The following is a 25,573-nucleotide window of genomic DNA, read 5'->3' as shown; positions in this document are numbered from 1 at the left end:
TGTCGAAGGCCAGTCTTGAGAAATGCAAATCGGTTTAATGGTTTCAAGCGGGCCAAAATTGATGGTGGTCAATGAGGCATCTAGCAAACCACCATCAAGGAGCATCATGGTGGAAGCTGGTGGTGAGACGGTAGCAGAAAGTGAAGAAATGGCATCCCTAGCACGGGGAACGTTCGCGTTATATAGGAATACGAGTGTCCTTAGCCTCACGCCCCTGGCCGTGCTCTCTCGTCTGTACCGATAGTAGACTCAGCTCCAGCCAAGGGAGTTGTCAGTTGTGACCGGGCCCGAGATAAGCCGAGCTGGAGTCAGGGGCATTGTTCCTCCCTCCTGGCCCATGGAATCCCTCGCATTGCTTGTGACCCCGTAGCTCCGGGTGATGAACCCCTGGCTGAGTAGAGCTTGTTTACTGTTGGAGGACGCGTTGACTGGTGAAACACCAACCCAGGATGGGCTGGAGCTCGCAATCGACCACCTCTGGCGCAGGCGTCTGTATCTGAGCGCGATGAAATATGTCAATCCGCCACAGGCTCCAATAGCAGCCACCGTGGCGGCGGCGATTCCAGCCGTTCTTCCTCGATCCACAGCTGTCTGCGTGTCAGGCGAAAGGCTATTGCCGAACGCGTCAACAACAGATGCCGTCGAGGTGGCACTCGCTGAGGATGGAGCCGCATTCGTACGATGCGTGGAGGTATTAGCTTGGTTGTTGGTAGATCCTGCAGACCTTGTAGTTTTAGACAAATGGGTCAAATCGCCAGACTCATTGAATGAGGAGGACCTGGCACTAGCAATCTCTGTGATTGTCTCTGGTATTGGTGATGCCAGCGTCTCGAGCTCGAACAAGACGGATGATGCCTGGGTCTGATCTCCAGTGGTTTTGTTTGACTTCTCACTAGTAGACGTAGCGATGAGGGTGGGAGATGCCATGGTGGCCGGCTCGATTACATGGATGACAGCTGCTAAATCAGACTCCAAGATAGTATTGCTCGGCAAATTCAGCCCAGCGACAGTACTTATTATAGTGCGCGATGTCCATACAACTCTATGATAGGAGCTACTCATTATTGGCGGAGACTGTAAAGTTGGGTTCGATAGTAGGTCCATTGATAGGCTTGGAAAAGTTTCAAGCGAGGCGGCGGATGGATTAAGTCAGCTGTCTCGCCGTCTGCAGCCATCAGCCAGCCATTGTCGGTTGAAAGTGGCTTCGACGTTATAGCGAAGCTGGATGCCGTAGTGCAGGATTCGATACTTCCTGGCTGTCTGGTCGCTTTAATCGATCTGGATAGAGTGGAAGCTGTCTGAGAAGGACTGAACCCTTGGCTTGATCTGCTGGGGTGATATGGGGCTGCACTCTGGTCATACGAGACAACATGATTGGAATGATCGTCCGTAGTCGTTGCGTGAGTTAATGTTGATGACACGCTGCCGAAATCTGGGGTGTCAGCCATCCACAACGTTGCATCAACCGTGCCAGAATATTCTGTCGATTCCGACAGAGCTGAGGTAGACTCCGATGCTCGAGAGCGCGAAAGCTGATTCAGATAGCTTCCATGGTCAACCGTTCTCGCCGTCGTCGTAGATTTTGTCGTTACACTGTCCTGCGCAAAAGTATGTGTGTTCCCGGTGTAGGAATGCACAAAAGTCGTGGTGGCCGTAGAGCTTGTTGGATTGTCTGTCGTTCCTGGAAACGAAACGTCGCTGGTCTGCGTGTAGTCTTCTAGATCTGTTGTCGAACGGCTTGTCACACTCCACTGTTCTTTTGATGAAGTCGTATGATTCATAAAAGCTCGTCTAGAATATATTGGAAGACGAACTTGACTGGAACTCGAGCCGGCGTCACAATTGGAATATAACAGGAGGATTAGGAGTAGCGATCTCCATTTCATCTTGATGGTGAGTGTGGTCTTGTTTAAAAGAGGTGAATAGAGGTGGACAGTTGGCAGCAACGGCGAAGGTTGCCATCTCATTGAAGTTGGACCTCTCCAACTGGATGGCCATGCTCTGCTATGGCTTGTGCCGTCACATATGGACACCGCCCGAGGGAGAATATTGAAACATCCAACATTGAAGCCTAGGCATGCTCCACAATCAGAGCTATAGCCCCTGAAAACCCACGTGTGACTATATATCAGGTTTACATTTGGACGAGTCAAATGTTCATAAATCTCTACTGCAGCGCTGTCGTTGTGGTACGGCTTCTTATTGTATTTCAGTTAGCTACCATACAGTATCGTAGAGTATCCAGCGATCTCAAGGTCCGAATGGAGCTCCCACGGTCAGATAGCAGTGTCCATCATGGCGACGTGGTAAAAACGAGCTGGTCCTCAAATGTAATCGTGCTACGCGTTCTGTACACAGTGACAGCTTCGCGCTACGCCTTTCACGGCGTGTTGGTCAAGAATCTCGACTGGTCGGCTCAAGATGAACCCAACGGTGATGAACTCCTATGGGTTTACAACATTGGCGGGCAGATATCCCTCTGGCAGGAAATACGACAGCGCCCGAAAGCCGGCGCGGAGTTTACCGACCATGAAATACAAGAGGTTATCGGCCATCATGAGCTGGAGGATGGCCGCCTGTTCTATGCGATCAAGTGGGCAGGGTATGAGTGCCCTACATGGGAGCCGGAGGGAAGTCTTAGGGTGTACAAGGAAACTATTCTCGACTACTGGCTCTCATTCTCATACTAGATTGACCCAGGCCTATATCGGGCAGAAGAGCTAATTGAGTCTCAGTGTAGGTGTGGGACGGTAAGAGCTAGTCGCGAGCCATTCATTGAGGTTTGAATTGTTTGGGTACAGATAGGACCCTTCTGTGAGATCTTGAAAGGGTATTTCTAGAAAGCCTTCAGAGCACCAGCTTATCTCTAGCATTCTTGTAGGCAATACAACGTAATTCTCAATTGAGGTACTAAACTCTGCTACCACGCATCAGCCTTCTGTATATGATCATCGTCTGATTCGCCACGGCAAGATGCCTCTCCACCGAAAGCCAGGCTTCCATCGTGGTTGCGACCTCGTTGTAGCACGCGCCTATCCTCTTATAACCATCAACGGGTATCCTGAGTCCGACTGTGAGAAGGTTCAACAGACAGGAGCCGGCTGGATCGGTGTGCCGTGGCGGGACCGAGGCCGCCTGGTGCGGGTCGAGCACGCCCCCCACATGACAATCACCGATTTCGAGAGTCTCGTCAACCTACGCCACTTACACGTTGCACCGTTTCTAGGGTTATACTACAATAGGACTTCAACAGACATCGTCTATGAACGCCTCGATCTTGACCTCTTGGAAATCTGCCCGCTCGCGTCCGAGGCTGAAGTCGCCAGTGTGCTTGCTCAGGTTCGTGCGCTTCTCCCCCAGGATTTTCCATCTAGTAGAGATTCACGCGTGTGCAGGTACTGTCAGCAATCATGCACCTCTTGTCGTCACCAGTAGATGCACGAATCGCTTCGGTAAGGATTTCCATGTTTGGACTTGTCAAGTTAAGTACGCGATTCCGGTTAACCGTGTCGATGTTCTGCGTCGGCTCAGCCACCGCGGCTCACTGTCTATGCCCAGTCCTTGACTTCCGCCACAAACCAACAACCGACATCATCCACAGGAACGTGATGCACCGCTTCATGGTGTCATACATAGAGCAAGTGGCCAAGGTGGCATGTCCTCGTTCCCATGTTTGGACGTTCGACGCTGCTGATTTTCTTGACATTCTCTACGCCGGAGAACTACCGCCTTTGAGTGTGCGTACATGGCAGTGATTGATCAATGGAAATGCTGACACGGGAAAGCACCCATTTCTGGCCAAGTCACGAGGCCCGATTGCATTGCGTGGTCCAGTTCAGCTCTATATGCGTAAACTCACAGCAACGTACACACATGGGTCTTGACATAGGACGCTTGAAGGTGGAGGGGCAGCGGATATCATCAACTGGCTCGAGTCTCTAATAACCATTGTCAATATATACATAAATTCTCGTCCGAAGTCGACGGGCTAGATATCAAGGCCTAATTATGCGGTGGCTAGGGGCCGGCTAGCAACCTGAACCTTACGCGTACAAATGTATTATGTGGATCTTCCGTGTTATTCTATGGCGATTATGTTGATCTTGACCATGCTTCCGATACATCTATCCGAAATAAGTGAGGCTAAAGTTGCGACGTGTCAAATGTACCAAGCCGTTTGGTCGTACTAATGAACCACACCACACAGAGTGGTAGTTTCAATAACAGAACACCAGTCATTAGGTCCTATATCCACGTCTCAGATCCGTGGCGAGCCCTAGAAGCCAGTGCGGCGTCATCGACGAATTGAAGTTCAAGCATCACGCTTTCCGATTCCAGGCAGCGGCTATGATCGTCTGCCTGTTGGGCTAGCCGCATGAGGTAGTTGTCTTGTGGCAGACCAGTCCCCGTTGAATGAGTCTGTCCCCAGGTTGCCGGCAACTTGGACCTGTTGACCAGGCCTTTGACATGATGGTTTGAATAGGTGAGTGTTGTCAGGCTTTACACATCGTTGCCTCGACTGGAGAACTCGTCGATCTGAGAAGACATACTTTTCAACTAGCATTCGTCAGTCGTGGAGCTCTAGACAAGTAAAGAATACACACCACACGGTTCACGTCCGGAAGCGCTTGGCCAGATGGAAGATGCATGACAGCGTCCATCTTCTGCCGTACGGGATCGTAAAAGACGACCGCTGAGAATGATGTAGTACTTGCGACAAACTCGACAGCCTTTTGTTGGAGTGGCTCGTCGATTGGCATGATCGACACCCGCTGCGACGATGAGGTCGGGCCACCTGCCACTCTCGGATCCAAACTCGCAAGGCTAGGTGGTGCATCCGAGCTCCACAACATCGTCCGGGTTTTGAACCGTTCGTATGCATCGTACAGCTCTTTGACTATTGAAACTTTGGTCGCTTCAAGCTCTGCATTCACCCGACTTGACAGGGCCAACAGCTGCTTTTCATGCTGAGCCTTCTTCGCCTCCATCGAATTCGCGTCAGCCTGCAGTTTTAGACGTATTTCTTCGGCTATCCCGTCCACGAGAGGCACCAAGGCATCAGCCAGCTCTTCATTCTTATCGACGACCCCATCGTGTTCCTCATTCCGCGGCATGGCGAATGAGGGTGTAGCAGAACGCTGAGTCGTCCTATTCGGCACTCCCGTCTCATGTAGCGCTTGCGGAGGACCGTGTGTGCCGTACGCCGTCCAACCACGTTTCAATCGCGGAGGAGTCGTCTTGATCTGTCGGGCGGGCGGTTTTGCCGTATCGGAGCGTCGTGGCATGGAGGTCGTGTATAGACGGGCGATGTATAAGAAGGCTGCTGTTCAGACTGTCGGTTTGAAAATGTAGACGTAGGGTTCAAGTGAGACGACTAGAGATAGTGCAGTGACCCATTGGCTCGAGTCCATGTCGAATGTAGAGTCAATCGTCTTCGAGCTGCAACGGCAAGCTGTAGCTACAGTCATGGCTGGGGAGGCCGTGGCCACAGCGGAAGTGGAAGCGCGCCATTTCCCGGCCACATTCCCCTACGTCAAAGATGTACAGGTCGTCGTGGTGGGCAGCTGGGACAATGGCTGTCGGAAGATGGCTTGCCGCCGCCGTGGACAAGGCCGGTGGAGAAGCGGAAGGGCGGCCCATCGCATAGCAGCTCCGATAGCAGCTCTGAGGAAGAGGAGATGCGCCAGTCGGCGCCTACCCGGCAATATTGCTCGCAGTCGTGCCTGCTCGGCCTCAAGAGGGACTTGGCCCTCGACGACGGCTGCCCGAATGTGCTCGCGCATCGTGTCGCGGCTGGAGGCAGCCCACGGCACCCTATCACGGCCGACGAGTTCATACGCCTGGTCAGCACGCAGCTGCGCAACAATCCCTACCAAGGCTGCACCTTTGTCAGCAAGGGGACACTGGTGGATGGTCTGGAGCGACTGCAGCACGAGTGCCAGGTCTACGCGCGGCTGGCGACGCTCGAGGGCTGGGTGGTGCCTGTGCACCTGGACCTCGTGCACCCGGATTGGGGCTACGTGCTACCGGGGGCGAGGAGGGTGGTGCATATGATGCTCATGTCGTGGGGCGGCGAGAGAGCGGCGGAGGCGGGCATGGAGGCGGGGGAGCTGGAGGTGCAGAGGCGTCGCTCGTCGGGGGCAGTGTGGGCGGCGGGTGTGAACCACGGGGACCTGTGCGACGCCAACCTGCTGTGGAACGTGGAGCGCGGGCGGGTCATGGTGATTGACTTTGGCCAAGCGGCCCTCCGGCCGGCGCCCACACACTAGCAGGTATCTGCGGTGAGGAGGAGGAGGAAACATGTGTAGCTGATGGTGGAGGGGACGGAAGCTTCGGGGCACACGGGCAGGCTTGAAAGGTATTCTATGGCCCGACCGCAGTTGCACCTGCCGCTCAAGACCGTTCACAACATAAAGAAAGTGACAAGGAAATCAACGGTTTACAGGTGCGTGCAGATTCTACATTCACAGGCATGAGTTCTCCGTTCGGGCGAGTCTCACTTCTGCATGACCGTACAATCACGACAACGCCAACGAGGAGAGCTAAGAATACCTTTTCACTGAAGCAGACTCAAGCTTGGTAGCGTTTCTTCCATCAACTGCGTTACTTTGAGATCGCGTGGAGCTGCCTTGTCACTCCTCTCGCCATTTAATCGCAGATTCTGCTACCTTCCTCGGTAGCACCCGTTTACCGTTCCTCAAGCGCCTACTCCCGCCCAGCCTTCTCCGCCTTGCGTAGCCTAGCAAGGTATCGATGCTGTAGCCAACATTTCATAAAATCTTCCACAGCGGCCTAAAGATCCAGTAGTGCAAGTAGGGCCGCTCCAATCAGGCTTTATGCGTGGTCTCAGGCAACGCGACTGGGAAAATGATTTTCTCGTCTGCCATATCCAGCGCCATGATCAACGCTTTGCCACTCCGAGGTCTTATCTTTCCAGGCTCTCGATTCCCATGCTGGAATTGGCAGCGCTGCCGTGATGCCTCGTCATGAAGAGTGTCATAAAGGAAGAGCGAGTTGTCCCGGGACAGAAACAGCTGTTTGATGCGAACATTATTATATACAGTTCGGGGGTCGTTCTTTCTCTTCTCCATCACACTAATACCAAAATTCTGCCTGACTGCTAAGGACTTTCGAGTGAGGCACCGTATACTGTAGGGGTGCTGCTGCCGCTCTGGCAAGGTGTGATTAAATTGAGGGAGTAGTACAGAATAGCATGGATTGACTAGATATCAGTTTGGCTTTGCGACTGGTGCGCCTTCGACTGTGTTAGGTCTTCAATGAGGGTTTCCAGATGATGTTAGTGCTTAAGTTCGAATTGAGAGTCTGGTCAGTCTTTTATCTACCAATAGCAAGAGCCATTTAGGGAAAATTCGTGCGTGTCTCTAAGTTACATAGAGGTCTCAATATTTTCGTTTCCATTCTAGCCGCTCCAAAATAGTGCCAATACGTCACACAAAGGTCAATTATGTAGTCTCAATGACCAAATATGTACATTGATTTGAAACGAGACGGCCTATTCTCAACACCCCACAAGCTTCAATTATCGGTATAAATAGGACTAAACCGAGGCAGGGATACACAACATCTCGGATCCACAACTAAACTCTCTGCACTCAAGTGCCGAATCTGAAGCTGCATAGTAGTGGATGTCAGACCACGTGTTCTCACCATGATGTCGCTGGTAAATAGGCAAATAATGCACAATAAAGTTGTCCAACCGCAGAAAAATGCTTTGGTTAGTAATGCTGTTATAAGTATACAGCACCAGACATATCAGAGTCACCCACCTCCCTAAGCGGACAACAGTAGCATCCCAATATATCACTTTGAATTCTCTCACTTAAATCAGTACCACTGCTATTCGCCCTATAGATTTCAGACTTGCAAGTCTCAGCTTTTACGGTATATTGGTATCAGTGCATTGTGCACTGACCTCGCCTGTATTTTTTTTCTGTCCGTTACTTTCTTATTACCAGAACTTTGTCGAGGCATTTCCACTCCACAGTCACGACTCTTACGAAAATGGCGGATAGTATCCAGAAACGGCAAAAGCGGAAACCGCTGAGGTTATGGATCCCCCCAATCTTGAATCGCCATCAGACTCGAACACGAGAGTCGAAGCATTTCGAGCAGAAGCTTGGCCCGGCCAATGTGGCACGTCAGCAGGCCATTCGTGGCTATGGTCTAGCTGAGACATCTCCGAACGATGTTATTAGTGATTGGATAAAGGCTATGTCACCGTAGCAAATAACACACGGGGGTTGCTGAGATTTCAAGGTCAAAGTCAGGGTAGGATACAAGATCATAGCACCAGAATTACCTCGGCGGCCGTGTCCGTGATGGGCCTGGGTTTTGCGGAAACCCCACAGGAAGTGCATCGTGTGCCCGATTTTCAAAGATAATCACGGCCTACTTCACCTCCAATCCTCAACAAAACTCTACCGGAGGTCATTTTCAGGAAACAGCGGCGACTCTCTTTGTATCGAGCGAGTGACATCAAGATTATCTGCATAGCCTTGATCGATCGACTAGATCTGTCCAACGTCTGATTCAAAATGACCAGATGTTCAAGGGGGCAGCCGAGGTTGTAGATAGCAGCGTAGTGCCGACAGCGTGAGTTGCTCAATTTGAGATGTCTTGCTGCGACTTGATCCTCAGTCTGTGTCAGCTTCTCATGCCATACCGTCTCCACAAGCCCTGATAAGGCTGATGAACGTGCCTGCATTCAAAGAATGAGTTGCACTCGAGATTTGATGAAAAAGTTCCATGCCAGCCGTGACAATGACTGTCGCTATTGGGCCACATTTAGGTTTCAAGACACAGTGCCAAAGGCATCCCTGCTATTAAGCTTAGAGAATGCTCATTGTCATCTCAGTGGCTCCATGCTGAAGTCCGTTCGTGTGGCCTCACTTTTTACGTTGCACCGCGGAGCGCTTTTTCTATATCCAGCGCCTTTTTCTATATCCAGCGCTTCTTGAATTGCCAGCCACCGTTCGAACTTTTGCCTTTCGCAGCCACTTTCCAAAGCAGCCCGGGACAAGGTCGCTACCAATGAGACCGAAAGTCGCGCGGGAAGGGGTTGCGAGGTCGGAGAACTAGAGCACAGCGGGAAGACAGGAGCTACTGTAATCAGGCCAGTTTTCCGTGCTGCTTGGCCCACCGAAGGCCAACCATGTGAAGTCAGCTTAAGCTCAAGCGGCTTTGGGTCAAAACGGGTCCATGGGACTGAACTGTTCCATGGCTACAATCAGCTGCGGGGCATGTCGTGCGTCGTGGGACCCAACCATCCTTTGGCTGTTGTCTGTGGGGCGAGTCCAGGGACCAAATGTTTTTTTTTTTTTTTTTTTTTTTTTTTAATTCATAGACTGTCCCAGCCGCCGTAGGCGGCTATGCAGCGTACAACTAAAAATATCGGCTCCTCTCTCTTGCTTTCGGGACCCAGCCCTCTCTGTAGAGATTTGCTCGTCTGTCAAACAAACTATCTCTGGAGAGAACTGCTTCCCTGCCTGCTTGAGTTCGGATCCCCGCTATTTACAGTCTTCCTGTCAGTTCTGTGTCTGCGCACTTGTCAGGCCCTTCCCGGCCCTCCTTCACTTCTGTCTACTGATCTCACTCATTGATTATACATATTCGAGTACCGTGGACGGCACTGCCCGGAATTGCTCCAGCAGCCCTGTCCTGATCATCATCTTTGCTGCTTGTACTGCCATGGCTGGGCTGCAGAGTATGCGCTTGACGTCCATACACGGTTGCTTGCCTGCCCACATCTGCTCCCGTTCCTCCACCCACTCTCTACATTCCAGGAGGATATGCCTCACCGTTTGCGGCCCGTGTCCGCACTGGCACTGGTCTGTGTCGGCTCTGTTGATACCGTTCAAGTAGGCGCGTAATCCGATCTTGCCTGTACGCATCTGCGTTATGACGGAGCTGATGGCTCTGTGAGTTCCGCTGTGGACTTTGAGTGTCGATTTGCTGGGGCGCACTCCTAGTCGGAAGAGCTCCCGTCCGTGTTTGGCCTTGGTCCAGGAATCCTCCCATTCATTTATCAGCTCTTGGCGAATCCGGGTCTTCGTGGTTGCCGTCAGGATCCGAAGGGTACCTGTTCCTGGCGATTCTGTGACCGGTGGGTGCGGCCTTGCAGCCTCCTTCGCCGCCTCGTCTGCCGCCTCGTTGCCCGGCACTCCGACGTGCGCGGGAATCCAGCGGAATTGTATCTCCCAGCCATGGCTGCGGAGCTCATCCAGTGCCTCTATCGTCTCGATCAGGATGTACTGTCCAGATGGGCATTTAGGGTTCTGTATTGCTTGGAGGGCAGCCTGATTGTCAGTGAAGATGACACATCGGCCTGGGCTGTTAGTTTTGGTGTGTATATCATGTAAGATCCCTAACGCCAACCCCAGGCCCTTGAGCTCCGCTGCGTATACGGTTGAGGTTGTTGATGGACCCATGTATACCAGTCGCTTAGTACGCACTCGGTTTTCCGCTCCCCACAGTGTTATCGCCGCCGCGCCAATGTGGCCTTGGATGCCACTTCCGTCGGTTTAGATTCGAATTATGCCCGGCTTTGTGGCATCGTGGTCCTTGACGGCTTGCTTGGCATCTGGATTGATATCTACTGATGGTGGTGTCCACCAGGGAGGTACCACGTGTGGCTGCCGCTTTTCTAATAGGTTGAGTGGCACCTTGTATTTGCTTTCCAGGATGCTTGATATCTGGTCTAGAGAGCTTCTGGTGGTGCGTGTTATGGTGCGTGCGACGCCCGATCCCCTTGACCTCTGGGTCTGCGAGACCATTTCGTCGTATAGAGGGGTGGTCCGGATGCGCATAACTGCCTCTAGTGCCGTTTGCTCGAGTTGCTGCGGCACCGGGAGCAGGTGTGCTTCAACATCCACTGCGGCGCCAGCCGTGGTACGGAAAGCCCCCGTGATGGTCTGGGCCGCCCGTTTCTGTATTCTCCTGATCGCCGCCACCATTGCGCTACCTCTGCCTGCCTGGCTACTACCCGGGTGATACCACGCGGAGCACCCGTATAGCATCTGAGGTACTACCATTGCCTTGTATACTAGTCTCAGGTTGGCTGCTCCGGTGCCCCACGTGGAGGAAGCTAGAGCGGATAGCGCTGAGAGCCGTAGCGTTGCCCTTTCTTCGACCTTCTTACGGTGGTCATCCCACCATAGCCTACTGTCCATCTGGACGCCTAGGTACCGGCATGATGGCGAGGCCTTGATTGTGGCATGCGGTAGGCGCAAGGCATGCGTGTTGTTCTGCTTCGGGTCTCTGGTGAAATGGACGAGTTCATACTTTGCTGGGGCGAATTGGGACCCGTGCTTAGCGGCCCATTCTTCGGCCTCCCGGTGGATCCTTTTGAGTGTTTTACAATTGTGCGGCGCTGAGGGGCCTACGGCTAGGATTGAGGCGTCGTCAATGTAACCAGCCGCCTCCGTGTCCTGCGTCTTGCAGGTCTCGATGAGGTCTGCGTTGTAGAAGAGGTACAGATAGGGTGAGGCCGGCGAACCTTGTGGGATCCCGGTCTGGATAGGTGTCGACGGGGCAGTGTATTCCCGCAGTTTGATTGTGGTAGACCGTTCACTGAGGAAGGAGTTTACCCAGCGTACAATTGGTAGGCCGATCCGGCGTTTGCGGAGATTATGTAATAGCCGTTCTCGGGAGACGTTGTCATATGCACCTGAGACGTCCAATAGTAGTAGTGAAGCTACCTTGCCTTCGGACCATGCTTGGTGGATTCTCTGGAGTATGAGGTGCATGGCGTGCTCTGTCGACCTGAGTTTCCGGCCTCCGGTGTGTCGGCTTGGGAGGAGATGATGTACGTCAGCTAGGTATGCTAGACGGTTCGCTACAATGGCTTCTAGGACCTTTCCCAGAGTGTTGAGCAGGGCTATGGGTCGATATGCCTTAGGCTGTGTATAGTCGTCCTTTCCCGGCTTTCTGAGGACGACCGTGATTGACTCCTTGAAGTGTTTAGGGCAATGACCCAGTTGAAGGCATGCATTGTAGAGCCTATGGAGGCTCGGGAGAAGGATATCTATGGTTTGGTGTAAGATACCATTGGTGATGCCATCCACGCCCGAGGCCTTGTTTGGAGACGTTCGGCGTACTGCCCGCTCGATCTCCGTAATCGTAATGTCGGGGCATTCGATGGGCGGAGGGTACTGGTATCCCACCAGGTCCGAGAGGTCCGCTGTACACGGCGGGGGGAAGAAGGACTGTCGCAATATCTTGGCCTTCTCTTCCGGCTCGTTCGCGGTGTCTCCATTCGGCTTCGCTAGTGCCAGAGTGCATGCAGTCGACACTTCGTGCCGGTTCTTGGCCCACTTGACTAACTTCCACAGGCCTGATGACGATACAGACGCGTTCTCCACCCTTTGACGATGGGTGGTGCGCAGCATTTTCTGGATCAGTCTACCTTTCCTATTCCGCGCTTGTCGGTATGTCTCAAAGTCCACGTCCAGCCTTGATCGTTGCCACCTCCGGCGTAGTCGTTGGACAAAGAGCTGTTTGATTTATATTACCTTTACTTCCTATATTTTTAATCTTCTTTAGCAATTTTAATTAACATATTAAAATTAGATTTAAAATTCACTATACATATATCTTTGCATTCCTGGTTGAAGCCCGCCGTAGACCGGGAGGATGGGTTGGACCAGGGTGTTGACGCCTCGATGCCGGCGTTCAGCGCTTCGACAATGGTGACGACCAGCCTGTCTATACCCTCCTCGTCCCCGAGCTGGATGATTTCGTCTAGTCTGGGGACGTAATCTTGCACTACTTGCCGGAGCCTTGACGAGTCGGTTTTTGTCCATAAACGCTTCCTTTCCGGTGCTAATAGCTCCCCGCTCCAGTCTATAACCGTGGCGATAGGGAGGTGGTCCGAATCGCAATCAAGGGATTTGTCGATCCTGCACTTGATCATGCGAGACGCCACATCCTCGGAAGCAAAGGTCAAATCGATAGTAGACTCACCCCCTTTCCATCGATGTGTTGGGGCTCCCGGGGTTGTAAGTAAATGGAGTTGCGAGCTCTCTAAGATTGCTAGGAGGTGTTGAGCGCTCAGGCTGCTTCCGGTGTGGTGACTAGCTGTCGACCAAAGGGGGTGATGAATGTTGAAATCTCCCAGAATCACGACGCCGTCTTGTTGGCTGAGGGCGTCTAAGGCATTGGCCAATGTCGAGAGGGTATCTGTGGTTGTTTCATTATACACATTGAAGATATGTATGTTTTTGCCGGAGGTATTAGAGATTCTCAACACACTGATGTCTTTCGACCGATGGCTCGCGCTCCAGGTGGCAGGGTTGATGCGTTTGTTGATGTAGAAGCACACTCTTGTGGCAGCATCGTCGAGATATATTAGCTGGAAGTGCGACTTGAGAGGGTGGTAGGACGTGTTGATAAATGGGTTTCGCCAAGGTTCCTGTATTGCCAAGATATCGTATTCCAGGATCCTGGAATTTTGAAAAAGGCTGGCCATGACGATATCTTTCGATTTTTGTACGTTGTACTGTAAGATGCGTAATTCCTGGCGTCCTAACATTCGGAAGGTGTTGAGTTAGCTCTGTTTGTGATTGACTGACTCCTCGTTGCGCGCATGGTTGATTGCCCGTTTGCTTGCTCTCTAGGTCTTTCCGGTTGCGATGGCGGGTTTGTTGCTTGGGGTTCTTTCGCGGTCCAGCTTGGTTGCTGGTCACGGTTTCGTCCAATAACCCCGACATTTACCGTCAGATTTCTCCCAGCGCACTCCATCCTCCATAGATGTTTCCGGAGGTTAGTTGGTGCATGGGCGTCCTTGCCGCAATAAGGGCAGATCCTCATACATCTCGCAATGGTGAGGTTTGCGTCCCGCAGTGGCCAGTGGTCATATATGCCCTGGTGTTCAGGGCAGGAGCATGCTCTGTAAATCCTCCCATGGTTTGCCCGAGTTTCGGTGGCTATAGATGTTGGTGGCGACAACGCCTCGCCTGGTCTGTCGGTCTGGCAATCATTCACTTCATTTTGCATGATGTTCGCCAGCCAGGCGTCTGCGTCTTCTACCGAGAACTCTCCTTCTGCGCTGAATTGGCCTTCTGTCGTCGATTGGATCAATGCGCTGGCAGTCGATCCTCCATTGTGCATATCGTTTGTGAGGCGGGGCCCAGTGGGCGTCCCGAATCCCAGGAGTTGTGGGTCGATTGGTATATCCTCTTGTTCCACTGGTTGCCATGAGACTCCTCGTTGTGTTGCCGGTGTGGCCCAGTCCTCTGCTATTGATCCATCTGCTGATGCTCGACGTCCAGTTGTCATTGGTGGTACTTGCTGTGTCCGCAGCACCATTTCTGTGTTTCTTGGTTCCGAGGTAATTCTTGCCATACTTCCTGGTTGAGTCGTCGGGTCTGTAGTTGTGTGGGCAATCGGGCCGTCACGTATATGGCGGTCTCTGGCTTGTATAGGGTCCTGGTTGGAGGTATCATTCTTCGGGGCAATAGTCCAGTAGATGTTTCGAGTTTGCTTGGCTTGCTCAACTCTTCCCAATTCTTTCTTCCTTGCTGGGCAGGCATTGCTCCACGCTGTATGGACGCCTTTGCACACTGCGCATCGGGGTGCAAATCCATCTGCTCCCTTCTGCTTGCAATCTTTAGTCTCGTGCAGTTCAGCGCAATAGCCACATGTCTGGGCTGCATCACATTGAGTGCCGATGTGACCATAATTGTAACAGCGGAAGCATTGCTTTACCCTGCAAGCGCGGTCGTAGAGTTGACCAGTGTGAATTTGTCCTTCCCATGCCATTCCTGCGTAAATGATAGCGTTGGCCATTTCTGGGTCTGTAAACTCCCCTACAATCGACGAGGCGCGTTTAAGTGGAGATTCTTTGGTCAGCCATCCTACGTACGATATCTCTGCCTTGGGGATCACTGTATAGTTGTCTGCCACTATTTTTTGAATAGTTGCTTCTTGGTCCTTGATGTTGATAGAGTTGGTAGCGATACCGTGGACAATGACGCCGTAAGTGGGTATGATCAGTTCAGCATGCTCGCCAAGACCTCGCAGCCATCCCCTGTTGCTTTGCAGCTTCATGGCTTCAGCCATGGAGCCTGTAAAGATTTGGATGTCACCACTTTTGAGTTGGTGGGCGGCGACAATCTTGATATGCTTGGTTGTTGTATTGTCGCGAATTGATGTCTCTACTTGATGTCGTATCTTGCTTGCAGCGAGAGCTCTGAATCGTTGGGCGATACCGTGATCCTTGAGCTTGACGGTCACTGATCGGTCCTTGTATGCTGTGACGGTGGATGGTGTCTTGGTTGTCTTCATGCCTAGTGGGACTGGCGGTGGGTGTGGAGGGGGTCCCTTGACCTGCGCTGCTACCTGTGCCCATGTCGCAGCTGTTGCTCTGCCTCCATTGAAGTTGTGTGTATGTGGTGGAGAGGTGCCTAGTCCTACCGATGTTTTGATCACACTGATGTCTCTTTGAATTGTTTGCGTACACTTAGCGGCGTCTTGGATATGGTGAAGGAGGTCGCTCATCGGTGGCTGTTGAAGAACCTTACCGACGAGTGAAACGGTGGATGCAATGTATTGCTGGACTATATTCCATGGCACCTGATTCAGTCTGCCTTTCTCTACGGCTTGCAGTTGATTGCAGGCTTCCCGGAGGTATGCGGCGTGCTCATTGATGTGTTCTGGGCCAATGTTGACCTGTGGCCATCTAGGCGCCATTATCGCGAAAAGACGCGTTTTGGACGCGTTTTCCTTGATAATTGCCTACGAAGACCCAGGCCTACTATGGTTTTCGCAAGTTTTCACGCGTTTCCAAAAATTTGTTCTGAGCTTGGTGTGGTGTTTTCCAGGGACCAAATGTTTCCAGGTTCAGGCCCCAATGCAGACTGCCCGTGGCGGTCGGGATCAGACCGACCCTTTGCCCCCACCTGAACACAACGCGCCTACAGCCTGATGGCTGGGAAGTGACACCTTAAATCCAACATTTCTGTTCTCGCGCCGGACTGGCTCCATGGCAGGCCCCAGAGTGATCAGCAATTGTCTCGTGCAGAGTCGAGCCTTATTCGTGCATTGTCCCACAACGTGACGCACCCAAGGTCAAGAGGTAGCGACTAAAAGAGGCGAATAAAAGGACAATGGCACGTCAACCAGGAAGTAGCCGCACGCTAGAATGACCTAGAGCTGTTTTAGGGGGACCAGACGCATGGCTGCAAGATAGCGGGTTTAGTTCATGGCGGGGCATTTTCTAGCGCACCTTCAGTGGGCGGATACAACCAGCCTCAGTTCAGCCCACCAATACACATCAGCCTCCTCTTGCATTATTCCTGTGGTAGGTGCAAACAACTTGTTAAACAGGTACCTCTTGCGGTTGCCGGAAGGCAGTCCATCATCGTCGTAAAGAGGACCACTTTTGAACGCCAGAAAATAAGAGCCTGGGGAGCAAGTCTTGCCGGTCCTTAGGCCCTTGGTAAACAGACCTTAGGTCTATGAAAATTCGTTGCTCTCATCCTTCCTGATTGATTTCCTTCCAACTCTGCAGAGTTTGACGCCAAATTTTACACAACACTCTGCATGGCGACAAATACCTTCTTGCTCGGAGATCAAAATCACCGAACAATGGGCTGTCAAGACCAGCTCGACGTCGCGTTGCAAGCCCAAGGACACTTCTGTAGACTAACACGGCCGAAGCGCTGGTGGCCAGAAATGTCCATAATCCTCGCGCGCCAAGCAGGCCAGTGGGCCTACAAATGAACAGAAGGGGAACGTCCTGAAATGGGGTCCATTTGCAGAGTGACCCAAAAGCGCGTCGCTGTGGGACGTCGACTTCCTGCCACGACCTGAAGTCGAATCATGGGCAGCAGGACTCATGTGGCCTAAGCTGCCAGTGGGACCGATGGCGCCCCAGTGGCTGTAATCGCTGCAGGCAACCTTCTGTACCTGCGCCAGATCATGCCCCCGCAGTCAATTGCAGTCCCGCAGATTTCGACCACTTTGCGGATTAGCCTCATTCAACTTCAGGTCGTGGCAAGAACTCGACATCCAGACAACGCTCTTTCTGGTCGCCCCTCAGACGAACTTTCGCCATTTCCGCACGGATGAGGACTGGTCTGTCTTGGGGTCGCACTGCAACCGCTGGAGGTTCGCGCTGTCTACCAACACGAATCTGAAGGCAGAGAAATGCCTTTGAGGGCTGCTTATACTTGCGTCTAGGAAGTTGTCTTTACATCTGTCTAGAACTGAGTTTTGCGTATTGACTATGCACTACATTGTTTTCAATGGCACTGAACGCGTTGGAGCATGTATTCTGCACAAAATATCGCCGTGGTGCGAGTCCATGAAGTATCCGTGGCCCGGACTGACGCAGATGTACCTCGGCGGAGACTACCAGCAACCATGCCGAACGTGATGTTCGATAACGAAAGGGCGCATATCATACAAAACGTCATTATAACTCAAATTCAATAAAATATCAAACTTGTAATGCGCAATGAACCTGCCATGCAGCGTCTTTTGCCCCTATCCGTAGTTTGAGAGGGCAAGAGGCTCAAGCCAGAATCCTCCATACACCCCGCTACCCGACCCCGGCACCCACCTTACTGAGCTTCCCGGAACTAGACAGCCTACAGATTGAGCCGCCGCTTCGTCTAACGCAGCATCGACCTGAGCCCGCTTTCGCTGCTGCAACTCGACATACGATCCTCGACTGTTCCCTCAGCCAGTATCCGATGGACTTGTACTTCCTGCGTTTGGCCAATGCGATGTGCCCGGCCAATGGCTTGGTCTTCCACGAGCGGGTTCCAGCATGGGTCCATAAGAATGACATGAGATGCAGCACTGAGATTCAAGCCACAGTTACCGGCATGAAGCGATACGAGCATCACCCTAATACCGTTGCCATTTATGAAACCAGCCACCGTTTGGCTTCTCCGGCGGGACTCCTGAGCAGGTTTGGCAGGAGTGTCCAGGACGGCGTTTCGTTGGTTCAGCCACCGTGTCAAGGTAACATCAAGTATTCAGAACTTATCTCAGGCACGACAACATTATTGCGTCCAAAGCCTAGAACTAAAGCATGGCGGGAAGACAGGTGCGCTATGCGGTCGCGCATGCTGTAGCAGCTCTGTACTGTCCCTGTACCCGACTCGTGTCTTGTAGCACTTGGCCATGTGATTATCAGGCAGTAAGGCAGCTTTAGTCCGGCCGCGCTCCTTTAAATATTGGGCTCTTCAGCCGATCCCATGTGTAGATCATTGATTTCAATCCAGACTCAATTCCACTACTCTCAAGGTCAGCGAAAAGGGTCACAACATATATAGCACGACGACTTTTCTTTTCTCGACCGGAGTCACATGCCTCGTAAAATGCAGCAAAGTTTGGGGTTTGAATTCGTTAAAACGGCCGAGCCATTGGCTTTAGAGCAGAAAAATGACAACGAGGTAGGTGCGGCTTGCCAAACTCTGACATCTGCCAAGGTTTACAGATCTTGAACAGCGAGCCAACATTGAAGCAGCGACCGGCTTTCTCAGCATTCCTGGCGAGCTTCGCAACCAGGTTTATGCACTTTTGCTAGTGTCAGAAGACGAACATATCAATCCATGTCGCTCCTATCGTCGACCGACCTTGTTCCCGGTAGGACTATTCCGCATCAACAAAACCATTCATGTCGAAGCGAGCGCAGTATTCTACACCAAGAACTGCTTTGACCTCACTTCGGCTTCCAGCGAGGACGTCGCTCTTTTTCTACGACGTATTGGATCGGCCAATGCTGCAAACATTGGACAAATTTATATGAATGCCCCAAGATTTCAAAACCTGGATCGCCATGATATTACCGTCCACAACGACGACTTGAGCGTTCTCGCCAGTATCCAACGCAGTTGCGTGAATTTGAATTCAATCACGACATCACTATACAGTACAAAGAATATGGGAACGTGGCTCGACAACTTGGAAGACTATGAGGCAGCCACCAATGCACTCAAATTAGCCAACGTCCACTTGACGGCCATTTCTTCCGTAACGAAAATCACCCTGGAGGTGTCCAAGGATACCCCAAGCGATCTCTTGAAGAGATGTATGCACAAGTTTGGATGGAGTACTCATACTATAGATTCTGCAAGTAGTCTGGCACAGCAATTGAAGCGGGCGTAAGTCGAGCAAGACAATAGTTACAACGTTGTCACTAACAATAACAGGCTCCCTGGTCAAGAACCCAACTTTGAGTCTTTCTTTAACATGATTAAACTTGACATACCGGCGGACCAGGGAGATTTCATGCCGAATAGTGTAGCAAGGTCAGAAGCGACGCGCCTGTCTACGCAAGGTAGATCTATGGAGCAGAGAAGCAGACCGATTGCATGGTAACATATTCAAACAAATAAGGCAGAATATAGTATGGTCACCACTGCTTGTCCTCGATCGGATAGTGTAATGCTCCGAGCGTGAACATCGCACTTGGCAGCCTGGGTGAAAGAACGTGACTGTACATACGGGATAAAGTATAAATACTTTTCAGTTTCCCGCAGTTTGCTTTCAAATGGCACGTCTTTTTCATGGCAGTCGATCCACAATGGAAATTCCTTATCATATTGTTGACGAGAGAACTCAGCTTCTCCTATTCTCCGTCTCTTTACAACTGCGGGAATTTGTACATGACGCTCTAAGTCTTTTGCGGGATCGTGTTGAACCTATATCGGGGTCTAGTAGCAGTTCAGACCTATATACAATTTGGAGTGAGATTGTGCAACACATGAGAAGGGAGCTGACAAAGGGGATAGACGCAGCTTTCGACCAAATCGCTCGAGAACTCAATACCCAGCTCAACCCGCCCGGGCTTCCAGCCGTTCCTTCACCTGAAAGTATTCCACCCTCCATGAATACATCAATTCTCGATCTCATTCAGGACGTCCATTCATGTGGTGCGTGCCAAAGGACAATCACGAGTGGAGAAACCAGTGTATTCAGACATTGCGGCTGTGTAAGGCAGATCACCAATACCACTTTCTCTTCGGTGCTGACACTACGCTAGCCAGTCTGTTCCTGTTGCGCCTCATTTTCAGGTCGCACTCCCTGCTTAACGCCAGGCCATGAACCATTTGGGAGACAGAGAATATTGCCGCTATATGGTTTGGAAGCAGCATGTAGTATTTGTTATGATGAAATAATTAAAGAGCCTGCTAGGCTCCGATGCTGTGGTGAGCCATTCCTAGTAGCCGTAATATGCACTTACTAAACGACAGGCCATGTATTTTGTCGGGCATGTTTGGAAGAAAGTTGGCAGGAACATCGACAAATCTACACGCAAAATTGTCCGACCTGTCGCAAGCCATGTTGCTCAATGATGACGGATCGACGCCATATGTTCAACAACTGCGTGATATCAGTACGCTTAGGACGGTCTGCATGATAAACTTGTGAAGCTTGACAGGCCGCTGCCTACTTCGAAGAAATATATGGTTCTATGGCTCTGATGAAGATAATTCAGTACGTTCTAGCACGTTTGGTTTTCAAAAATGCTTGTATCTCCTATCGAGGACGAGCGGAATGCTCGAAGCAGGCCGCGTCTACTGTGTACGTTCGTTGTACTTGGCCTGACAGTAGCAGGCGACTCAGTGATCAAGTTTGATCAAACATAGTGATCCGTCGACAAGAGATCCCAATGAACTATGCTTCCCGCTGCAACTTCCTCCACCATATCTTGAACCTGGTCTTTGGACAAGTAGGCGACCTCGCCAGTTGTAGTGTTCACTACAGAGAACGTCAACGTCTTGTGACACCAATTAACATTCAAGGGTCTGGACCTCCCATCTGCTTGGATAGTAATAGAAAGATGCGTCCAAGCTCCAGGAGTCATGAGATCGATCGGATTCTTGTGCTGGCCCTCATTTGAGCTGTTCCATATCCCTCTTCTCCACTGAAATACCTGCATTTTCTCTCCACTTCCTAGCTCTACCTTGAGGATACGGACACGGGAGTTTCGGCCATGCCGCACCTTCGGCTGTCTCCTAGCACGTTGCCTTTTCTTCTGTGCTTTCCTATACTTTTGAGTCTTTAGGACCGGACTTTGTCTCGCAGGACGTGTCGGTATGTCAAAGTCCGATAATGCAATATCAGACGCGACTCTGAAAAATGTTTCGTCCCAGTTACCAAGCCCAATCTCTTCTCGGTCGTTTGAATCAACGAACGGAGGGCTAGGCGCATTGCCGTAGAGTGTCGTGTCAGCGAACGCGCATTCGCCAAGAACACAATGACAGCCCTCCCTGCAATCAGTGATGGTGCCTAGGCAGAGCGGGTCGCAAACACCGTCGACACGGGCACTCGGAGAGGGCGGCGGGCTGAGTTTCTGGTTGAAGATTGACTGGATGGGCTCAAGGCTTTCTTCGTCTGCCCGCTCTTCTTGTGGTGGTAACAAGGTATCGTCAAATGCTTGTGGCTTTCCTGAGACGCTGGGTATGACGGCAGTCTCTTGGCCAAACAGACTCTCAGAGGTGTCGAACTCATTGATACACCATGGCTCCAAAGGATACGCTCCAAATGATGAGAGCGGCTTGATTTGATGGTACAGTTGGTTCCCACCATGATGATGGAACGCTTTGAGATGAGCCATTGCAGAAGTCGTCGCAAAAATGGAAGGATAAGATGTTCGGAAAAGGAGAGAAGGGTGTCGATGGCATTCGGCGGCTTTGCTCCCTTATATATAATTCGGAGGGGTTCCATGTGCTCATGCGCCACCCTGCTCGACGTAGACGAACGATAGGGCTGTTCCCTCATCTAACCGCAGTTCGATTAGAAGGGTCAATCTGAAGCCGGTGTGCAGTGGCTCGGAGGAGCTATCCCTTGAAGTATTATGTACTCGCGCGGCCAGCAGTTCTGCGCTGCTTGCTCGTGATTCTCACGGGTCAGAGAAGGCAATTTCTACGATGCTTCTGGCATACCATAGGACGGCCTGAGACACTCCGCCTACTGGAAGCATATCAGCGTGCCAACCTTGATGATTTCTTCCAAGCGTTGAGACTGGCGAAGTCTGCCCCCTCGCGCGAGTAGTCGCCTCAGAATCGCTCTCGCTATCCGAGATCTCGATCACTTTTTGACGGATCTCCTCGACCGGGCCACGCCCGGTTTCTTCGTCACCGCGCCATTTCTTGACGTTTTCTTAGTGTACGAGAATATATCGACAACGTGCCCGCCATAGTAAAAGGAGCAGCCAGACCTGGTCGAGAGTTTGCCGAATTCCTTGATGTTTTTCAGGTCCAGGCCGTTCGCAGCGGAATATGTAGGTCTGGCCATATAGCGGCTTGTCTGAGGGCTTTCGCGAAGAAACGAGTCTCGTGTTTTCGAATTCCTCGCTTTTGGGATAATTGTGTAATTTGATGTCCCAGTTAAACGTCTGAGTCGCAGTGGCTGATCACTAGTTGGAGATCTTCTACTTTCACAAATGATTGCGCGCGGAGGAGGTGTTACACAGTATGGGTTGCCAGAATGTAATGCTGAGCTCAAACTTGAAAGTATTCCTCTGAAGGCCAATATCAAGGTGGTCTCAAAATCTATTTTCAGGCTGCCTCCATAATTCACAAAAAGCCTCTGGGGCATCCTCCTGAATATTTTCTTCGAGCTCAAATGTCGCGCCTTTTACAGGAAAACCCTCTTATTCAACTAACAACTCGATTTCACCATTAGATAGCCGTCGATATCCACGAATCTTTCGGATTTCAAAAAAGGCCTCTTCACAGAGTACTTTTTTGCTTCTGGTTTTGGTTATTCCCATGTTGGCAACTGGCATAGCACGATGCAATTCTTCAAACAATGTCAGATCGTTCACCTCAAGACTCGTGATCTTATTCTCGGTTCTATGAATCATGCATTGCATCATTGTGATTTCTATACTGTGCTTGTACGAGTGTGCAAAGAATAAAGTAACAAAATAAGGTGTTGTGGGAGATAGTACGAGATTTAGCTGTTTAAATACTAACTTGTGGGCTTGGATCTTCCGATCAACGGGCGTCCAGTCAACGGGCGGCCGAGGAATGAATCTATCCGACTTCAGTGAAGCTTTTGGGGTCTTGAGGCAAATTGCCCCGGCCGGTAGCTGCTGAAAGTGATTGTAGTTGTGCCGTACAAAGGCCACAAAGTGCGTTCAGCTTACGGTGAAAAGGGATTGTCATCACCACTAATCTAGCTACCGTTTATCATACTAGCCTGGTTCAAGGGATGGTTTATCACATGGTCAGCACAGATAACACTTGAATGACTTGCCCATGATCTATGCCCAAGGTCGAAAACCTCTAAAGCTACCGTATGGTCTATTATGGTCGGCGACCCCGAAACCCTGTTATCATGATTGGTGCTTGGGCGGCCATGCCGTTCAAGCCCGTATTACTGTGGTACTCTCAAAGTAAAGTGGACGTATGAGATGCTATTTCCGGCCTGGGAAAGACGATGTGAAGGCTGGAGGTTATCGTTGGTGACGTACCATGACGGCACTTGTTGTTTCCCTCATATTCCGGTGGAGCAATGGCCCCTTTTGGTCCAAGGTAGGGGTACCTATATTAGCACAGGACATCTTTCAAGGCAGATTCGTTCCACTTCCACGCGATGGCCTTAGCGCATCTGCACTGCAAATAATTCTATAAGTTCGAGTCGCATACCTAACCTTGACCTGTTTAGTCACTCACCATCATCTCGGACATCTGCCGCTGAACTCGAATCTGTCCATACCCAATAATTACGATGGCATCATTGGAAACCCTGCCACTCGAGCTGCTTCAGATGATCTCCTCGCTCCTGCCATTGCAAAACCAGTTCTCCTTATTTTGTTGCTCTGCGCAAATGCGAAATGCTACAGCCTACGGGCTTATCCACCAAGGAAGTGCGTCGGTCCGTTTCGCGATGCAATGTATTCATGGAGAAACCTTTTCCATGCTGTTCCTGGATCGATGCAGAAAATCCAACGTCAGCTTGCAGGTCGCAGACATTCGAGATATTTGGAACGTCCGGCCGCAGCTCAGTGACGCCGTTTTTGGAATATCTTGTAGGGTCAGCAGGCCTTCAAATATAACTCTACTGGCTTCGGCTTTGTTACAGAATCATACCAGAATTTTCAACTGGTTGCTTCATCATCAAGATGAGATTGGTATCATCGATACTCGACCCTTTGACGCATCATCAGAGCAAATCTCGCCATACTGGCCTGCTCTCTTTGTCGCTCTCGCTTATAGGAGACAAATGGCTGCGATGAAGCTACTGGATCATGGTGCGTCCCCGACCGCAGTCATGTCTGGCATAACAGCGCTTCATCTTGCCGCCGCTGGAGGCCTCCTTGAAATGATCAAACGTCTCGTCCAGCACTATGGATTCGACACCAATCAGCCGGATGACCGAGGCCATACGCCGTTTATCTACGCATTGTCATCTCCTCGAGTGAGTAAGGACTTGTTAGGGGGCTTGATTCGCCTCGGCGCGGATGTGAATAAGCCAACGATTTGCCGAGGACAGTACCTGAGCCCACTTAGCATCGCGATTATAGTTCATCGATGGGATCTTGTGATGGAGCTCCTCAATCACGGAGCAGACGCGGGTGGGAAGATGGAGGTAATGCTGGATCAGCAGGGCCGCCAGCCTACAAAGCCACTGTCCTGCGCCTGCTTCACGTCCCAAGACTACCCGCAAGGAACGAGAGGACAACGAGAGGTGGTCATCGGAAGGTTCCTTGAGGAAGGCGGCGACCCGAACATGTTGATCACCTATAACAACGAGAGCCAGCCACTCCTCATCCGGCTTACCCGGATGAAAAGAGAATGGGAAGCAGCACGTCTCCTGGCAAGTCCACTACTCAAGGTCAACGAACGGGACCGGCAGGGCATGTCGGCCTTGGATTGGGCGCTTTGCACCAAACATGGCAGACCCACGCTAGCGAAGCTATTGTTACAACACCACGCTCAGCTGCCACTGAGCACAATCCGTGAAATCACGACACTAATGAATCGACTATGGAGAGCTGTACCTTGTCAGCTTTACGACCTGCTGAGAAGAAATCCAAAATTCTTTCCTTCTTATCAGATACTCTACAAGCACCTCTCTGGCATTTCCCCTGTTGATAAGGGTCGCTATGTAGAGGAGTTCTTACGCGGCTGTCCTGCACCCGTAGCTCGTCGGATTGAGCAAGCCGGCCAGGCCCTGCTCATTAACAAAGTTTTATTGGAGTGCATGAAGCAACAATGCATTGTGTACAGCGTGTAGCCGCGTGGAGCTGCTCGTCAGGGGACAGACTAGTGGAATACAAATGCAGCAGGGCGCTCTTAAGTAAGCATGAGATACCTTCTGCGAACTGGCCAAACGCTGGACCCATAATGGTTTAAGTTCCATTGCTATTACACTTTCTTGAGCATATAAGGCAAGGCTCTCGCCGTGTATGGACCAGTGATTCTCGCATCTTTCCCCTTACATTTTATTCTCTGCCCCATCTGATCCTACTTCCACCCGTTTGCTGTTTAGACTTTTCTTTTAGCTGCCAACACGAGACGTTGGTTCCTCTGCTACCATCATCATAGTCCATTCTCAGATTATTCCTTCAAACAATAACAATGGACAG

The 25,573-nt window shown here is 51.3% G+C and overlaps 9 protein-coding genes across 9 annotated transcripts; 5 read left to right on the top strand and 4 right to left on the bottom strand.

Moving 5' to 3' along the window:
* Positions 1–249: 249 nt before the first annotated feature.
* Positions 250–927, bottom strand: JN550_013384 (uncharacterized protein; the record flags this gene model as incomplete). The annotated part of the gene is made up of 1 exon (XM_049311965.1): positions 250–927. The coding sequence occupies one exon, from the start codon at positions 925–927 to the stop codon at positions 250–252; it is 678 nt and encodes a 225-aa protein (XP_049164667.1).
* Positions 928–2,261: 1,334 nt separating this feature from the next.
* JN550_013383 (uncharacterized protein) lies at positions 2,262–2,690 on the top strand (the record flags this gene model as incomplete). Its single annotated transcript, XM_049311964.1, has 1 exon — positions 2,262–2,690. The coding sequence occupies one exon, from the start codon at positions 2,262–2,264 to the stop codon at positions 2,688–2,690; it is 429 nt and encodes a 142-aa protein (XP_049164666.1).
* A 283-nt stretch (positions 2,691–2,973) lies between these two features.
* JN550_013382 (uncharacterized protein) lies at positions 2,974–3,755 on the top strand (the record flags this gene model as incomplete). Its single annotated transcript, XM_049311963.1, has 2 exons — positions 2,974–3,339; positions 3,396–3,755. The coding sequence occupies 2 exons, from the start codon at positions 2,974–2,976 to the stop codon at positions 3,753–3,755; spliced, it is 726 nt and encodes a 241-aa protein (XP_049164665.1).
* A 490-nt stretch (positions 3,756–4,245) lies between these two features.
* On the bottom strand, positions 4,246–5,285 carry JN550_013381 (uncharacterized protein; the record flags this gene model as incomplete). The annotated part of the gene is made up of 3 exons (XM_049311962.1): positions 4,246–4,460; positions 4,551–4,557; positions 4,605–5,285. The coding sequence occupies 3 exons, from the start codon at positions 5,283–5,285 to the stop codon at positions 4,246–4,248; spliced, it is 903 nt and encodes a 300-aa protein (XP_049164664.1).
* Positions 5,286–5,409: 124 nt separating this feature from the next.
* On the top strand, positions 5,410–6,269 carry JN550_013380 (uncharacterized protein; the record flags this gene model as incomplete). Its single annotated transcript, XM_049311961.1, has 2 exons — positions 5,410–5,615; positions 5,663–6,269. The coding sequence occupies 2 exons, from the start codon at positions 5,410–5,412 to the stop codon at positions 6,267–6,269; spliced, it is 813 nt and encodes a 270-aa protein (XP_049164663.1).
* Positions 6,270–9,620: 3,351 nt separating this feature from the next.
* JN550_013379 (uncharacterized protein) lies at positions 9,621–10,448 on the bottom strand (the record flags this gene model as incomplete). Its single annotated transcript, XM_049311960.1, has 1 exon — positions 9,621–10,448. The coding sequence occupies one exon, from the start codon at positions 10,446–10,448 to the stop codon at positions 9,621–9,623; it is 828 nt and encodes a 275-aa protein (XP_049164662.1).
* Positions 10,449–17,747: 7,299 nt separating this feature from the next.
* JN550_013378 (uncharacterized protein) lies at positions 17,748–19,350 on the top strand (the record flags this gene model as incomplete). Its single annotated transcript, XM_049311958.1, has 3 exons — positions 17,748–17,988; positions 18,467–19,133; positions 19,182–19,350. 3 exons carry the CDS (start codon positions 17,748–17,750, stop codon positions 19,348–19,350), a joined length of 1,077 nt encoding a protein of 358 aa, XP_049164661.1.
* A 1,261-nt stretch (positions 19,351–20,611) lies between these two features.
* Positions 20,612–21,592, bottom strand: JN550_013377 (uncharacterized protein; the record flags this gene model as incomplete). Its single annotated transcript, XM_049311957.1, has 1 exon — positions 20,612–21,592. One exon carries the CDS (start codon positions 21,590–21,592, stop codon positions 20,612–20,614), a length of 981 nt encoding a protein of 326 aa, XP_049164660.1.
* A 2,279-nt stretch (positions 21,593–23,871) lies between these two features.
* Positions 23,872–25,221, top strand: JN550_013376 (uncharacterized protein; the record flags this gene model as incomplete). The annotated part of the gene is made up of 1 exon (XM_049311956.1): positions 23,872–25,221. One exon carries the CDS (start codon positions 23,872–23,874, stop codon positions 25,219–25,221), a length of 1,350 nt encoding a protein of 449 aa, XP_049164659.1.
* Positions 25,222–25,573: the final 352 nt, after the last annotated feature.

The sequence above is a fragment of the Neoarthrinium moseri genome, assembly GCF_022829205.1.
Source record: "Neoarthrinium moseri strain CBS 164.80 chromosome Unknown scaffold113_Wmoseri_CBS_16480, whole genome shotgun sequence".
NCBI lineage: Eukaryota > Fungi > Ascomycota > Sordariomycetes > Amphisphaeriales > Apiosporaceae > Neoarthrinium > Neoarthrinium moseri.
This window is presented reverse-complemented; position numbering and strand designations above follow the sequence as displayed.